The sequence below is a fragment of the Curcuma longa genome, chromosome 7 (genome assembly GCF_044706935.1).
Source record: "Curcuma longa cultivar G26 ecotype Majalengka, Jawa Barat chromosome 7, ITB_CL_G26_1.1, whole genome shotgun sequence".
NCBI lineage: Eukaryota > Viridiplantae > Streptophyta > Magnoliopsida > Zingiberales > Zingiberaceae > Curcuma > Curcuma longa.
The window spans coordinates 7,222,030-7,239,280 of record NC_133867.1 but is presented as its reverse complement, the minus strand read 5'-3'; the positions used below and the strand labels follow the sequence as shown (position 1 = coordinate 7,239,280).

Here is a 17,251-nt window from a genome sequence, read left to right as displayed (position 1 = left end):
TGAATTAAATAGCTCACTACATTAGTGGTATAGATCAAAACAATTTTGTTATTAGAAACACACACTAAAGGTTGGTCTTCCTTCTTGGCGTTTCATCCTGCTTTTGAAATCTTGCTTCTGATCTCACATCTCAAGAGGTTGCAACTCTCCAATTTGCATTGACGCTACTACTCTCCGATTGGGACAAATAGTTTCGTTCTGAAACCTTACTAAAGTTTCAACTAGTGAATTAATAATTGGGTGATGTTGGGATAACAATCAAAGTTCCACATTGGAAATATATGGAAAGATTTATAAGATGGAAAATATCTCATTGGTATGAGACTTTTTGGATAATATCTAAAAATAAAATCATGAGGACGTGACCCTAAAGTGGACAATATCAAGGGGGTGGGTCCGTTGGGACTTAAAGACGGATCTGTTGGATCCGTATCCGTTAAGGTAGTATTTCTTTGTCAAGATTTCTTTGTTTGAGGATAGATTGAAAATATATGGAAATATATTTTTATTGGTACGAGACCTTTTGGATAATATCAAAAAATAAAATCAGTCAAAAGTGGATAATATCGTACCATTATAGAGATATATATAGATTCTATCGGATCTAACAGGTGATAGTTCCTAAAATAGAAACTGAACCAATTTTTAAATCTTTATTACATATTCTCATGTTTCTGTGTTATCACTCTCACCTCATTGCTGAGTGTGGCCGAAACATCGCCTTGCAGGTGCCAGCGGATTAAAACTGATTTCACCTTCGAATACGATTTCCTCGAGGATGAACTCGTTGTATGAAGTTGCTAAATGCTAAAGAAGATGAAAGGAAAATGGTAGTTCTGGTATGATGTGTTTTCCCTTGCTTAGTTGATTATAAACAATTGTGAAATAATCGTAATGTTACCTACTTTGGTTGAATTTATTGAACAGGAAGTTATTCCAATACTTCGAATTTCATTCCCTTCGCAGATGATTTTTTGATACCCTGAGCAGAAGCTTTAGCGTACGTTGACGATGTCAAGTAACCTTGCGTCGACGCTTCAGTTTTTGAAGAAAAAGTTGAATCTATGTTGCGTATCTTATTTTACAATCCATTTTGTTTCTAATTTGCTTGTGTGTGTATATATATATATATTGATTTGGATATAGAACATTTTGATAACGAAATGAAATTTTTTTTCTAAGCTATTTTGATATTTTATTTCTCTTGAGCGATCCTGCAATACATGAATGAATTAGCTGAGAATTGACTACAAATGTAATACATCACATCGTGAAGAAGGCAGTATCCAGAAGGATACCTCTTTTCAATTTTGATGTTGCTTGCTGAGCATTTCAAACAATAAAAAGTAACATTTATTTATTTTTTTCATATTTAAATATTCAGATTTCGCTGGATGATTTTTCTTTTTGATTTATTTATTGGGTATATTTAAAATATAATATATTTAGAAGTTTATTTTTAAAATACTTGTCTGATTTATTTTTTATTTTAATATATCGTTGTGGTTCAATTGGATGATGTTTAAGTTTAATAATATAATAATAAAATAAAAAATAAAAAATGTTGGTAGTCATCAGAAAGAATAAAATTTTTTTTTAAAGCAGCACTCCACGTTATCCTAGCACGTGCTCTCTGCCTATCGTTACCCATTAATCAACCAGCTTTGCATTGGACTACAGCAGGGTCCTTTCGACACTAAATCAGGTAATAATGTGGGTGACTCGGGGATGGAGCAGTTGTCGTATAAAGGCATTGGCCTTGTCTCCATCTCTACTTACCCACCCGCACACTCGCGTAGATATTTGGGGCCTTTCGATAATAAATCACGTAGTTTTCCTGGTATACACGCAAATAAAATCGACTATTGGGCTTGCATAGTAATATAAATCCACACGCTATTTGCCGATTTCCCCCAAATCGCGTCTTTGGCTTCCCCGATCATTCGATTTGCGACTTTTCCCGTCGTCTTCGTGTAATTTTCTAGGTTTTTGATCTGCATCAATGAGATTCTACTTGTTTCCTTTCTGTTTTATTTTCTGTTCCATGGATTTGACATCGGAATTGTTTTTGGAATCGCAGGGCGAAGGCCGAAGGGACCATGGCGAAGAGTTCCTTCAAGTTGGATCATCCACTCGGTTGGTTTCCTTTCTTTCCCCCTCTTTTAATTCAATAAACGGAGGCAATTCGATTAGGGTTTGACCTATTTGTCTTCGCTAGAATCCGACACTGGGATTCGTGCTATTACATTTGCAAATGTTCTCTGATGGTGTAACTCTACTTATGGTACTTGACCCGGAGAATCGGGATTCAGCATTCCTCCCTGGCCTTTGAATTTTTTCAGAAAAATTTAATTTTAGTAAGATTGCAATTTAGATGAATACGGAAAGGCTCATCGCCAACATACTTCAGATCATGCTATTGTTTTACCTATCATATGTTTGTAGAAGATCGATCAGTTGCTTGATTTCACACATGTTTTTTTTTATAATTATTTTAGCTTATTATGGGTTCTAGATACTGATGTGTAAGATAAATCCCTTGATAATTCCTTCGTCATTCTCTTCATTTTATCAGTTGATGCTTTTAGGGTTGGACTAGGGAGGAATCAGGCATTGTGCTATGATAATGATGCATAATAGTTGTGAAAATGTTATATCCTTTTAGCCGCTTTTTGGTGATGTCTAGGACTTGTATAATTTTTGGATGTAATGCATTTTTTTGTCTGTGTAGTTTTTCTCATTATGTAGTTTTTCATTAATTTTTTCCTCACACTTGCTTTCAAATAGACAAGGCAGGACGTTAACTTTGAAGTTCAATATTTCACATGCAATATGTACAACTTAATGTTTTCTATTTGAGTGAGATATTCTGTGAGCTTATTCATGCTTTCAAATATGCAGAAAGGAGGCAAGCAGAGGCTGAGCGGATCAGGGAGAAGTACCCTGATAGAATTCCTGTGAGTAAATATAATGTTACACTGATTTTCCACCATTGGTATAACTAGTTTGTTATGTGTATTATCTTATTGTTTGAATCATAGGTGATTGTGGAGAAGGCTGAGAGAAGCGATATACCAGATATTGACAAAAAGAAGTTAGTTTTCTTCAACACATTCCTCTCATTTATTTTGCCACGTTTTCACATGATAATTCTGTCATTCTTGAATCATATGGGTATTCATCTGAAATTTGATATAAAATATTTCAAACATAAAATTCCCACATATTTGGTTACACTAAAATTCACTATTTGTTTATTGTGAGTGTGGAGCCTCCTTTATGTGGTTCTCTGTGAAGGGGGTGTTTAGTATACTTGTTCTTCAATAGTAGATGCATCTTTTTTTATTGAATATTAGGTGTACCTTTCTTTCTTTAATACTTGGAATCATGTTTTCAAGTGTCAAACATTATTGGTTGGTATAATCTGAATGTATAGTTTCAGTCATAAGTGAGAGAGCGTCTATCTCGAATGGTATCATTTGGCACCTCTATGTTGTTCAGTATCATTTGGTTCCATCTATCGTTTTTGGGAGGAGATGAAACACTAAAGAGAAAGGAAGAGGAAGAGAGAGCACCAATCCAAGGACCAACAACAACAAAAAGCAGTGCAGGCATAGATAGAAAGATCGAGATGGATCCGTTATCTTGTACCTGTGTAGGTTTCATTTCCAATTGTGCTAGTCCAATCAAACTAGAACCAATCAAACTTCTAGTCATCAACCTAGATAAATTAACAGACATGTAGAAACCTATTTCTATATTAGATGTTCTAGAAGCATTACTTAATCTGGGGTATTAGGAAATAATAATAATAATAATATGAGGATGATTTGTATAGCACTATAAGAACAAATCCTCCTTGCTGATGTAAGGCAATTTGAGATGGCTATTATATATTTGTAATTTTGTTCTTTCGTAGTTTGAAGTCAATTGATTCTTTATATGTTATAATGCTATAAGAACAAATTTTTCTATATGATGCTTCACACTCTTTTGTTATTTGTAAGGTATAATCATTAGTTGACATATTTATTCTATTTTTATAAATTTTTATCTAAAAGTTTTAATTCGATTGACTCTTTGATTGCTATAAACTTATATTTAAAACTAACAAGCTACGTGGAAGGTGATCATAAGATTAGAAGTTATTTGGATTGATCTTGGCACATTTTAGAGAGTCGACACAACATAATAATGAAATGATACCATTCTTGTTGGAGATAGGAAGTTCAGTACAGCACATTATTTTAAACCTTGTCAGATACACCTGTTTTCAGGTTAGTTGTACTTATTTTTCGTATTGAACTTTAAAGGAGGTTTGCATTGAGGTGCATACCTTCAAGGCTGCAACATCTCCGTGAAGGGAGCCTGTACACAAATTTCCTTTTCTCCATGAAAAGGATTTGTAGTGAAATTTTATTCTTGTCGAATACTATTGAAAACTGGTTGCTACTTTTAACTATTCATTGTTTGATTCATGTGTGGGTAATTTGTTCTAGTTTCATAATGCTGACTATTTCTGCATTGTAAACCAATTCCATGTGGAACATAAACAAGTTTTAACTTCACATAGCAAGGCGAAGATGTCATCTTACCAAGTTGATTATGAAATTGAAGCTTGCTTCCATACAACATTTAAAAAAATCACATTGCATAGTAAAATGAGATTTGCTGAGCTTAGCTCTTCATATTCGACGATGTTATTCAAGGTTGTGAGCTGAATCATAATACAGAAACTTGAACACAATTGAATTCAGGTACCTGGTTCCTGCCGATCTCACAGTTGGGCAGTTTGTTTACGTGGTGCGGAAGAGGATCAAGCTCAGCGCGGAGAAGGCCATCTTCATCTTCGTCAAGGACTCGCTGCCTCCCACAGGTAAACATAACCCTAAACAATAAAATCAAGTCAATTGATTAATAACTCAACAATGAATAGGTCGATTAATTTTCCTTCCCTTCCCTTCCAGCTGCAATGATGTCTGCCATCTACGAGGAGAACAAGGACGAGGATGGCTTTCTCTATATGACTTACAGTGGAGAGAACACGTTTGGCACCCTCTGAGCCAAAAAGATCATATTGTGTAAGTAACATCCCAAAACGTGTATATTCTTCTTCACAATATTCTATGTTCCGTCTCCACTCCGGTATATTTGGCTGTATCCTAATATTGTTGCAGACCAATGGATCTATATTTCCTGCTTATAACTGACAAAATATTTCCTTTATAATAATCTATATCTCCTTGGATGATCTTGAATGAAACTCGAATGATTCGGTCAAGTTGCACAAACCACCCAGCAATTATGTAAATTTTATTTCTTACAAAACGGTCGTTGCTTTACTTGCACCTCTTTGCCATCACCACTTGCGAAGAGAGGACCAGCTCGGCTATCGGAACAGGACGATAGAAGAGGACTCCCAATAATGGATGATATGAATCTTATCGGTTGAATTACTGTGATCGATTACATCCGTTGAATTAATTAGCAGTTGATTTGATTTGTTAGTGGATAAATAATAGATAAATTTAATTAGATGTGATTTTTTAAATATCAAATTAAAATAGAGCGACTTAAAAAGAAGAAATCTTTCTTTTATTTTTTTTTCTAAATTTTTTTGTCATGATAAAGAAAGAAAAATTACCCTAAATTATCTGAATAAAAGATCTAATCGTAGATATCCAGCTCACCGCTTCCAGAATCTTCTACCATTTCCGTTGCTATCTGGTTGAGCGCTGTGAAGATGACACCTGGGTCCTCTAGAAAGTTCCATGCGTCATTTCTATATTGCGCGCTATGACGATGACACCTGGGTCCTCTAGAAACTTCCAAGCATCACACTTCTATACGGCGCGCTATGAAGATGACACCTGAGTCGTCTAGAAACTTCCAAGCATCGCTTATATAGCTCTAGAATCTTCTATTTCAAAGGAGGAGAATTGCCATTTTGAGACATCACGTCCACCCTTCCTCTTCTCCTCTTGGCTCATGATGCTTACGCGGCAGCTCTCCCGTTTCGATCACTCCACCTCACTTCAGCTCACTCTGGAACAGAGCTAAGCGATCCTAAACCTGCATTTTGTTCGACTCCAAGCAAGAAGATTAGGTAAATTCAATTCTTTCGTTCGTCGGATCATTCTCTCCCTTTTGTTCTTCTTGTTTTTCTTCTGGAGAACCGATGACTGTTGTTAATCCTCACTCTTTTCCGTCGGTTTGGTGGTAAGACATGATAACTGCTGCCTCATTTTCATCGGGATCCCATTCGTCACGTCAAGCTCTCTGCTTGTATTGTTTCTCCAATTTGTTCTTTGCAAAGCGTTGTCTTTCTGTTCTTTTCAGCTGAATCTTGCCAATCTAATGGCGTAGAGGACAGACGATTTTGGTGGTAAACCTACCGTCGTTTCTGTTTCTGATTCGTTTTGTTCTTTGCTTGCTGTCTTTGTTGACTAATATCTTCGAATAAAAATCTGATCAGATTCCTGTTGTAAGCAAAATTTCTGCTAGAAAGGGAGCATTTTGCTTCCTGTTCTGAGTTTGCCTCTCTATCTTCGATCTATATTTGTCAATCTGTGTATCACAAACTGTTTACCCTTTATCTGCTGCTCTTCGCAACTTTGGACTAGTCACTTCCACCTAATCACTTGATTTCCAATTTTCCACTCTCTTTGCGTTCATCCATGAATCATAATGTGATGCCAGTGAAAGAGGAGCACTACGATTTCTCTGATGCATCCTCTGGCTCCGTCGATGGTGCTGGGGATCCTCCTAGGCCAATGGATGGGTTGCATGATGTCGGTCCGCCGCCGTTCCTGACGAAGACCTATGAAATAGTTGAGGATGCTAGCACTGACGAGATCGTGTCATGGGGCCCTGCCAACAACAGTTTCGTTGTCTGGAATCCTCAGGCATTCGCAATGACTCTTCTTCCAAGATATTTCAAGCACAACAACTTCTCCAGCTTTGTGCGGCAGCTAAATACATATGTAAGTATTTTGAATGTAGCACATTCAGTCTACTACTTCACTGTTAGCTGCAGATGAATTTGTTGTCAACTTGATATTTAGTCTGTATTCATTATGCTGTGTTATCTTATCAGTTATTTGTTACTAAAATCTTTTTTGCGTGTGTGTTGTATCCCACATTTCTGTTTACTATTGGGTAGGCAATGTATGAAAAAGGAAATCAGTAGTGTTTTGAGTTTCAACACTTCAGTTTACTCGGTTGTCTGCTAATTGCAGTCTTCGTGCACAAAAAAAATGCTCGACAGTTGCAATCATCTTTGTATTTTGCTGAATGGTTTTTCATTTAGAATATAGTTTGACTTGCAGTCAAATGGTAATAGTATTTGTGCACTGATTTAGTTTATGTCGAATTCTTCTGTCTCTTCAATGAGGTTAGATGTGTTCACCAGATAAGATGATATCTTCTTCATTAGCTTCTTGAAACTTCCCAACAGTGAGACATTATTCTCCAATGCAGAATCATCCTTGTAAAGCTTACAGTGAGAACGCAAATAAAAGTATCTTGGTTTGGCAAAGAAATTGGCTCTCTCTCTGTTAGCTTTCCTTCTAATCTTGGGTTGTATTGTAATACAACTTGATTTGGACATTAAACTGCGTTATCTGCATGTTTTTCCTAACTTATTTTCTTCAAAGTTCTAATGCTTTCGTTCACCAGAGCTCTTAATTTTATTTTCTTGAAGTCATTGTTGATTCACAGTATCATTGGTTTCATTCACCATGGTTCTTATTTGGTCATGTTGTATATTTGACGCAGGGCTTCAGGAAGGTGGATGCTGATAGGTGGGAGTTCGCAAACGAGGGCTTTCTGAGAGGCCAGAAGCATCTTCTGAAGACCATAAAGAGAAGAAAGCCAGCTTCTCATCTTCCTTCACAGCAGCCTCTTGGTTCATTCCTTGAAGTCGGAGAATTCGGACTCGAAGGCGAAATCGACAGGCTGAAGCGCGACAGGCAGCTACTGCTAACGGAGCTGGTGAAGCTGCGGCTGGAGCAGCAGAACACGAGGTCCCGTCTTAGAGCCATGGAGGAGAAGCTGCACCAGACTGAGCAGAAGCAGCAACAGATGATGGAATTCTTGGTGCGGTTGATTCGGAACCCCGGCCTTTTACACCAGCTGGTCGAGCAAAAGGAGCGTTTTAAGGAGCTCGAAGAGGAGATATCAAAGAAAAGGCGACGTCCGATCGACAGAGCTCCAGAGAATTACGCTGGAACTAGCAGCGTCGGCCGAGAAGTCATTGGCATTACGGTCAAAGCCGAAAACGATGATCAACAGGACTTCCACGCGGAGGAAGAAGCACTGGGTTTGGGCGACTTGGCCCTGGAGATGCACGGACTGGTGAGTGAGGACGGTTACCAAGAACAATTGAAGCTGCCGGAACAAAAGTCAGATGAGGATTTGAATGAGGAATTTTGGAAGGATCTGCTGAGCGAGAGGATCGACGATAGCCGCAACGATGAGGCAAGCAGTAGTGATGATCTGAATACTTTGGCGGACAAATTAGGCTTTCTTAGTTCAACCAGTCCCTGATAGGATGCCAAAATAACTTGTTCATCTTCACTGTCTTCGCGTCTGTTGTAACTTGCTTGAGCCATCTAGTTCTAACTGCTGAATTATGTTGGGCACTGTTTGGAAGCAATTCTGGTGATCATGACAAGAAAATATTGATGTTATCGAGTTTGTGGTAGTTTGAAATTTTTAGTTCAGCTCGTGGTAATGGATGCTTTGGGTGAAGCTTCATGCAGATATTTCAGACCATCTAAAGGAAATGATATTACAATTTGATGTTAATAAATTGAGGATTAAATGACAAATTTTGAGAATATAAAGGCCGTTTTGATGAATTTAAAACTCAAGAGATAGTATTTAGGACTGAAATGAAAATTTCCCAAATTAAAAACCCTAGGCTTAGGTGCGTTTGTTCCCTCGTCCGTCGGTGTTTCCGACTTCGCTTCCGTGGCGGCGCCGCCACCCGAGCTGCTTGTTCCAACACCCTTCGGACGGCAATCGTCTTCTACGACCGCCTTCCGATTCCGACCCCGCGCCATCGATTCAATATTCCGACGCCGTCTCATTGGTCCTTCTGTCCGACCATTTCAACGCTGCGGAACGCTCTTTTTTGAGTGACGGGATACTCTGCGTTTTCCTTCTAGGTAAATTGAGGCCTTAATTTTCCTCAGTACCTTGTAAGAATTGGATCCGTACATATCTGAATCCGGGAAAAAACAAAACATCTAACGTGAAATATCGATGTTCTTCTCGCCTATTAGTGCACATTTGGGAGCACGATTCATGCAGAGTAGTTTCAGATGTAGACGTCTGCAACACTTTCATCTTGCAACTGCTCTAACAGCCGTTGTTTTAGGCGTATTTAGAGTTGATCATCCATGGTTTTGTTTCCAGTTCCACAATTCTCTCTTTTGCTTGCCTAACCCACTTAGTGTTCCATGACAATGACATTCTAAGAGCTAAAGTCCATGAAGTTGCCATTGCCCTGTGTGGATCTCCTTTTTGTCTGTTGAAATGGGATCCACATCTGCAGGATAATTCCCTAATATGATAGCTTTGAGCATTGACAGAATAGTTGTGGTGCTAGAGAATGTTCTTAACATGCCACCAATCGTGTATATATATAATCATAATGTCAGTAATCTAAACTGAACAACAGAATTTGCACAAGTATAATTAAGAGGAGTGTCTGACAAAAAAGGAAACTAACAACATTATCCATCCCATGTTCCAAGAACACGCTTATATAAGGTCCAAATATGATACATGAACTTTAATAAAAGAAAATTGATAATATATGAAATAGATGCCAAAACTGTGATTTACAATAGCCTCAAAGTGTCATGTTAGCTACCCTCTATCTTGCGTCTTGCCATCTCAATGACCTCTTATTGACTCAAACTTCTCACCCTCTTATTGATCTAGAGGCGAAAGGTAAAGGAAATCAGTAGGAAAACATTGAGTAGAATTCAGCAAGCATAATGGAAATGCGTATAAGTTAATATTGAAGAATGCAACAACATCATTTATCCTACAACCCACTCAACCACATAAATGCAATACCACTGTAAATAATCACATTATTTCAACAAACCAACAGGAGTGAAAACAATACTAATGGCTGATATAACTGCATGGGTTACAACTTTACCAACAGATGTGCAATCTACTTATACATTGACTCGTAAGTTAATAGCATGTAGGAAAACTGTGCTCTTCCTGTACTTGTCGAGTGGCATCATGTATCACTTCAGATATGAATATATGACTACCTCATGACTCAGCAGTCTGCCATTGCTGTGTCCAACATAAAATTGACAGTGTAGAGTGGCAATCTGAATGAGAAATTATTTCAGAAATTTGATTTCTGTTTTCTTTTAAAATAGGCATCTTACTGTCTTAACAACAATGATGCAGAGTGAAATGCAACTGCCAGGCAGAGTGGAGTGAGAGACTGTCTGTTAGATTGATCAACAGATTCACTTGTTTTAGAAGTTGGATTTTAGCAATTAGAAAAAAGGCTAAAGTGGCAACATGTGCTCTTATTGTCACATCCTTAAATTAGTGGTGGGGGAAAAACCTGGTCCAATGGATATATGACCTAATTAAATCTGAACCAAAAGTTTTGATGATTTGGATTATTTTCTATCTAAGCCAAAATACAAATTAGCCTTGCCTGACCCAAGTTTAATTATATGAAAGATATAATTTACTCAAAATTTAATTATAAATCACCCATTATACTTCCTTATTAATAATTAATCTCAGTAATTTATTCAACGAACTCCGTATGTATTGATAAATTCTAATAATGTTAATAGTAATAAAAGAGTACCACTAAACAATTAAGAACCATATCATTTTAGTTTGGCCTTGGTGACTAATTCATTGTACATAATTGTATGATACTATATATTAATATGTTATATAATTATACTTATAATTGTATGATACTAAATATGTTTTTTGATATCTTTTGTTATGGATTTTTAATTTATAAAATTAAAATTTATTTTTTATTGCATGAAGTACCTTTTCTCGTATTAACATTAGTAAGTAGTTTGGTGTGACCTAAAAACTGATAATCAACCTTCTCTGATCTGACTTTGGTTGGTTTGATTCTACCGTATTTGGTTTTGGATACGGTTTTGGGTTAATATTCATTGATCCGGACATGTTGGGTTGGATCAAATTTTGTTTGAAAATCGACCTAATCCAGCACTTGATTCCCCTACCTTAGATATGATCTACAAGCAAGGCCATGAATTTGAGGCTTTAATTTTATCTTTTTGGAAGCAATTTACAGAAATAATGGTTGAACTTGCAATAAATATTCTGGACTACTATTTTGAGAGGGATTTTTTGACAATTAAATGCAGCATTTTCAACTGAGGAAAAATGGCAATGAAGAAGAATCCCGTTGTTTTTCTTGAGATTTCAGTGGATGGTAAGCCTCCTGAGAGAATGGATATAGAGGTAGGTATTCTATTGGTTTTCATGACTGGGTTTACTTTTTTCAAAGTTATTTGGTTAAAATGTCATACCCTTTTGTCTTACCTTTTTTCTCACTTGATTTTACAGCTTTTTGCTGATGTAGTTCCAAAAATTGCAGAGAATTTTCGAGCACTTTGTACTGGTATGTTCTCCATTACCATTTGAACTCTCTGCAATGAGATATTTACTAGCATTTTTAATAAATATTAATCCTCTCAACGATGAATATTCTATCTGGTGCATCTTTTCTCTAGCATGATCATATTGTACAATATGTAGATAGTAGAAAGTGCCTTATTCACTTATCTTAATAGAGTGATAAACCATGACATTTTACCAGAAAATACTCAAGGACTTTTTTAATTCATCAACTTTTGTTTTGTCTAGGCGAAAAAGGCATTGGAGCTTCTACAAAAGTACCATTGTGTTACAAGGGTTCAACCTTCCATCGAATTGTGAAAGGATTTGTTGCTCAAGTATGTTTCTTTCATTGTTCATTGTTGCTAAAAAATAATCTAGAAATGCTTTCCATATCCATTCATTGGGATGCATCCTGTTGATACTTTTTTGTTGGGTTGTTTCTTGCATTTGCATGTTAGTTATGAAAATATGTATTCCTATTCATCATTTTCAATGAGTTACTACAATTTGGATTGATTTTTTATAATAATGTCAAATAGTTGGTCATTATCAATGGGAAATGATGTTTATTTTTATACAGGGTGGCGATTTATCAAGACAAGATGGTATTGCTTTGTTATGTCCAGGCTTCTACTTTCCATGTGACTTCTTGCTAAATATACTTTGAAAGCCCAATTAATGTGCTATTTCCAGGCATTGGTGGTGAGAGCATATATGGAAGAAAATTTCCAGGTATATGATGGGAGGAGTGGACCATATGATTTCTGACATGCTATTCTATATTTGTTAGTCATGAAACATGTTTCCCTGATGTCAATCTTTTCTGTATAGATGAAAATTTTAAGCTCAAGCATGCAGGACCTGGGTTTCTGTCATTGGCAAGCTCTGCACCTAACTCAAATGGATCTCAATTTTTTATTACTTTCAGGGCTACTCCAGAGCTTGATGGGTAACACTTTCCTTTCTATGAACTTTATATGGACTATGATATATGAAGATTTTGGCTTTTGTTTACTGTCTATTTAGCTGTGCAACCGGAAGGTTATTATGGCTGCTGGTTACTTTTTACCCCTGATTCTCACAAGATATATCTGCATGTTTTTCAGCAAAAATGTTGTGTTTGGGAAGGTACTAAGTAGTTCAGCATTGTTGAAGAAGATAGAACATGCAGGTACTGAGAAAGGAAAACCCCTTTACATGGTAAAAATTGTTGATTGTGGTGAAGTTTCTGCTGGTAAGACTCAAGTTGCAGCAAGAAAAGAGAAGGGTAAGATCTGAAGCAAGCATGATAACACAAAGGAATGTGTGTTTTGTTAGTTTGTCTGACACATCTGTAGTTCTTGCAGAGAAGCTTAGAAAAGCCAGCTCAGATAGCTCTTCTAGTGATAGTTCTGGTGGGGAACAAAGGTCAAATCACAAAAGGACTGTTAAAGAGGAACTAAAGAAAAGAAAGAGAAGACATTCATCTGATTCTTATAGTTCGGATTCTTCTGATTCTGATTCCTACTCATCTGATAGTGTTTCTAGTTCAGAGTCTGACTCATCATATACAAGTTCCTCAAGTGGTTCTAGGTACACGAGGAGAAAGAGAACATTAAGAAAAAACAAAGATAAACATGGTAGAAGAAAGAATGATCACAATAGAGATAGGCGGCAAAAAATTCACAACAACAGACCTACTCGTAAATCAAAACGGTACGTTGGTTAATGTCAGCTCTGGTATAAAGGTAATTTTATGTGCTGCAAAAGACAGGCAATTTTTTTTATAAAATGTGCTCCATTTTGTAGGATCTCAATAAGTTCCAGTGATTCGGAAAGTGGAAGTACCAGCAATAGTAGCTCTGGTGGAGAAAAACCTAGCCCTCATGATAGTATTAAGAACTTGAAGCAATCACCGCAGCATACTAATATCTCTGCTAAAAACGATGGTGTGCAGTTGCTCTTTGAAGTTTCTTCTATCACATTTGATTTATTTTCAGACAAAGTTCTTTCACATTAATTAATATGGTATCCTACATCTTTCAATTTTCTATTATTTCATGCATTTTTATGCTTCTTGTTTGTTTTGTTATTGTTTGTTGTTTGCCAACCTAGTAACACATTTTAATGCGGTTCTTTCACTATTTTGGCCTTGCGACTTTCACTCTGTCCTTCCAGACACATCCTGTTATGACACCTATATGGCATATAATAATCAATGTTTTGCAATATTTTCAAATTCTTGTGCTAATGAAGGTCCATTTGTTTTCTTATTTTTGTAAAAGGTAAAAACTATTAATTATTAACTTGTGGTATATGCCTTGCTTAAGTATGCCATATGTTTGGTTCACATCATTTAGGCAGATGATCAATCTTGTCATTATCTATATGAACCAGCATATCTATATCCTAAAGAATAATTTAATTTTATTTGAATATTATTAGTGATATACTCTTCTATTTGTTCAATCAATGGGTAAGTTCATGTAGTCAACCCCAAGTAGTTTGGGCGGCTTGATGATGATGATCTATGAACTAGGGCTCACACTATATCCCAAAAGCAAAACTATACTTACATTTCAAAGGCTCCAAAATAAAGATTACAAGCTTGGGCTTCTTTTCATTCTATGTACCCATTTTCTGGAAACAGAGGTACTGCAAACTCTTTTGGTTTCATGCAAGAATATTAATTAATTCGAACCTCAGTTTTAGTGATCTGGCGTTCATCAAGTGTACAAAATACATGTAATGATTGTGACCTAAGTACGTTAACAGATATTTGTTAGACTCATGATTGTTTTAATGTCAAATGGCTGATTGTACTTTCTGCACTATAAACATGGATTTTTTTTGGTCACTTCACATTTTCGTTAGCATTGTATATATGAAGATAGCCAGATTCCCCCTTTCCAGTTGTTATTTGTGTTGGTTTTCTGAAATGCTGAGCATCTTGCATGTTCAATAGGAAGGAAACAATCTCTTCCAGCAGCACCCATTAAAGCAGTAGCTACTGGAAACCCAACCAAAAGTGGAAGGATAGATCCTAATGTTGATGCCTCACATGAAGCAGGACATGCTTTTAAAGAAAAGAGGGATTATCCAGAAGCATTGAATCACTCAATCGTCAAATTGAATGAAAGGACCAATCAACCTCCCAATTCAATTGAGAGGTCAAGACAATCCAGGTATTACTTGTGTATGTACATATACTGGCTCTTGCATTTGCAGTCTCATCTGTAATTGGCATTATATGCAATTTGTTATGCAGGAGCCCAATCAGGCCTAAAGAATATTCAATTGGAATTCCTAGGGTTCCCCTAATTGTGGAGCGTACATCAAGCCCGATCAGAGCTCAACATTCTGGTGGTGCTGACCAAAGTTTGGACAAAAGAATAAGTAGAAGAAGCAAAAGTCGTTCAAGGAGTCCAAGGCAGGAATTAGATTCAATTAGAAAGCCATCACCTACTGGCCCTCCAAAACGCATTAGGAAGGGACGTGGTTTTAGTGAACAGTATGCGTTTGTAAGGAAGTACAGGACACCATCACCAGAGCGTTCTCCTGTTCGCTCCCACTACTACAGAGGCAGATATGAACAAGAAAGAGAAAGAAATAGGTTTCTGTGGACTCAAAATAATTTGCTTCAATCTTGGATAGATCTTCTGCAAACATTGATGTAAATTCATCTTATAGGTACCCAAGGCGTCCATTCTACACCGATCGTTCTCCTGTGAGACGGTACCGAGTCTCTCCAAGAGGCAATAGTCCACCCAGGTACTTGCTGCTTATGCACTTTTACATTTGTTTATTTTTTTCCTTCTATTAGTTTTTCTTTTAGGTATGATTATTGCTTTAAGTTGATTGAGCTTGCTCTTTGGAGTCAATGAAATTACTAGAGTAGGAAAACTATTAATATTCCATCTTTCTTTAGAATCTGGGCGTCTTGTGGAGATTATGTAAGAAATTTTAAGAAAACACATGACAAATGAATTATCTAGGAATGATTTTGGTTTCACTGAAAATGAATTGAATGCGCACTTGAAGTTACAGTACGATTATTGCAATGTTAATTTTGATCCCTCAACTTTGATGCTGCTAGCTTGGCCTTGTTACTCATGATACAACTTGACTTGGAAACTCACCCTTCTCCTTGTCTTAGTCTCTAGTTCAAGAGAGAACATCTCTTCCTCTTTTGTTTACTTGGATAGACACTGTTGAACAAGATAAATGAAATAGGTGAGATTAAGAAGATACAGTTCACTTTCTTTTCATTTTCCGATAAAAAAAGACCTGAGGAGAGGGATGAGAGAAAAATATGAGAAATTGAGCCTCATGTGTAAATTTGTGATTCTCTTCCCCTGCCAACTTCCATCCAAGTAAACGAGTCTAAAAAAATGGTTAAAACTAGTACAAGGGACCTTCTTCCTATGTTTCAGTCTCACATTCACTTTGTGATGTTATTCTCTTTATTAGATATCGCACCAGAAGGGATCGAAGCAAGAGCTTATCACGTAGTCCTGTTCGTGGCCGGCAGAGGTATCGGAGCCAGAGCCGAAGCCGAAGCCCGTTGGACAGGCAGAAGCCTGCGCTAAGCAGTCAGCTTCAATCTCGCCTTGGTCCACAAAGAGATGATCTTCCCTCAGCTAGAGGGCGATCAAGATCAAAGAGTCCTGGCCGTTCGAAGTTTAGATCTGATGCAGAACACATGGACACTGCCGACAAAGGAAGATCTCGAAGCAGCTCTCGGTCCGGCAGCCCTACCGCAGTCAATGGACTGGTTGCATATGGAGATGGGAGTCCGGATAGGTAACTTCTGGGCAGAATCAATGTTGTCATCTGAATTATGGTTTTGCTACTGCAGGATTGTCAATTTGTCTTTGCTTAGAAAATTGTCCAGGACTCAGTGAGACCCCCCTTATTATTGCAAACTTGGAACTGAGAGTTTGAATGTTTTTCCTCCTTGCTTTTGCATTATCCACATCTTTCGGGTGTTTATATTCTTATATATATTCTTATATTTGAATCTTAGAACCTATTTTCCTGTGCCCTAGATACGGTTTTCTGTTTCTGAGAAGCCAAAGGGACGACAATTTATCAAAACTCAGTTGTATTAGTGATCTGTTCGGTTTCATAGAAGTTTCTTATTGACTATTAGAGTAAATTGAGAAGTGTTTATGTTGAGGTCATCGACAGTCGTTATAGAGCTATGTTCCCTCTGGATAATAGAATCATGGGTTGTAATAACAGTCGATTTTCACGGTCGATCCATTGTTATAGAGATACATGTTCTATCTAGATAAGAATCATGTGTTGTAATATAATACTTCTGGAGTATGGTTGAGTTGGTTACTGCAGGGTAGAATTGTTGAAGTGGATAAGAGTTGAATCTCAACAAATCTGAGGCAATGTCCTTTCCATAGTGGTCAATTATAATTTTTCGATTTATCTCTTTACATATGATTGTGGGATCGACTGTGCGGGATCGTTGGGATGACGGATTTCATCTTTGTTGAAATGGGTTGTAATATGATCGTTTTGTCAAGTGTTCATTCGTTTATCAACGGGCCATATTGTGGGGGTAGTTATTCATTTTAGTAAAAAGTGAAATTCGTCA

At 37.0% G+C, this 17,251-nt stretch overlaps 3 protein-coding genes across 5 annotated transcripts; all 3 read left to right on the top strand.

Annotated features, from left to right (window-relative positions):
- The first annotated feature begins 1,847 nt into the window (after positions 1 to 1,847).
- Positions 1,848 to 5,232, top strand: LOC141831572 (autophagy-related protein 8C-like). Of its 2 annotated transcripts, none has more exons than XM_074718957.1 (6): positions 1,848 to 1,973; positions 2,081 to 2,136; positions 2,902 to 2,957; positions 3,042 to 3,094; positions 4,758 to 4,876; positions 4,968 to 5,232. In XM_074718957.1, exons 2-6 carry the CDS (start codon positions 2,100 to 2,102, stop codon positions 5,060 to 5,062), a joined length of 360 nt encoding a protein of 119 aa, XP_074575058.1. In that variant the 5' UTR covers positions 1,848 to 1,973; positions 2,081 to 2,099; the 3' UTR covers positions 5,063 to 5,232. The 2 variants fall into 2 exon arrangements, with proteins under 2 accessions (XP_074575058.1, XP_074575057.1); XM_074718956.1 differs by having other exon boundaries at positions 1,854 to 1,985.
- Positions 5,233 to 5,921: 689 nt separating this feature from the next.
- Positions 5,922 to 8,765, top strand: LOC141831700 (heat stress transcription factor A-2b-like). Of its 2 annotated transcripts, XM_074719110.1 has the most exons (3): positions 5,922 to 6,106; positions 6,700 to 6,983; positions 7,777 to 8,765. In XM_074719110.1, exons 2-3 carry the CDS (start codon positions 6,774 to 6,776, stop codon positions 8,545 to 8,547), a joined length of 981 nt encoding a protein of 326 aa, XP_074575211.1. In that variant the 5' UTR covers positions 5,922 to 6,106; positions 6,700 to 6,773; the 3' UTR covers positions 8,548 to 8,765. The 2 variants fall into 2 exon arrangements, with proteins under 2 accessions (XP_074575211.1, XP_074575210.1); XM_074719109.1 differs by having other exon boundaries at positions 5,922 to 6,983.
- A 199-nt stretch (positions 8,766 to 8,964) lies between these two features.
- Positions 8,965 to 16,640, top strand: LOC141832288 (peptidyl-prolyl cis-trans isomerase CYP63-like). The gene is made up of 14 exons (XM_074719779.1): positions 8,965 to 9,170; positions 11,406 to 11,502; positions 11,608 to 11,662; positions 11,908 to 11,996; positions 12,242 to 12,266; positions 12,355 to 12,393; positions 12,493 to 12,610; positions 12,768 to 12,928; positions 13,008 to 13,356; positions 13,450 to 13,589; positions 14,606 to 14,825; positions 14,909 to 15,253; positions 15,331 to 15,411; positions 16,111 to 16,640. Exons 2-14 carry the CDS (start codon positions 11,425 to 11,427, stop codon positions 16,445 to 16,447), a joined length of 2,037 nt encoding a protein of 678 aa, XP_074575880.1. The 5' UTR covers positions 8,965 to 9,170; positions 11,406 to 11,424; the 3' UTR covers positions 16,448 to 16,640.
- Positions 16,641 to 17,251: the final 611 nt, after the last annotated feature.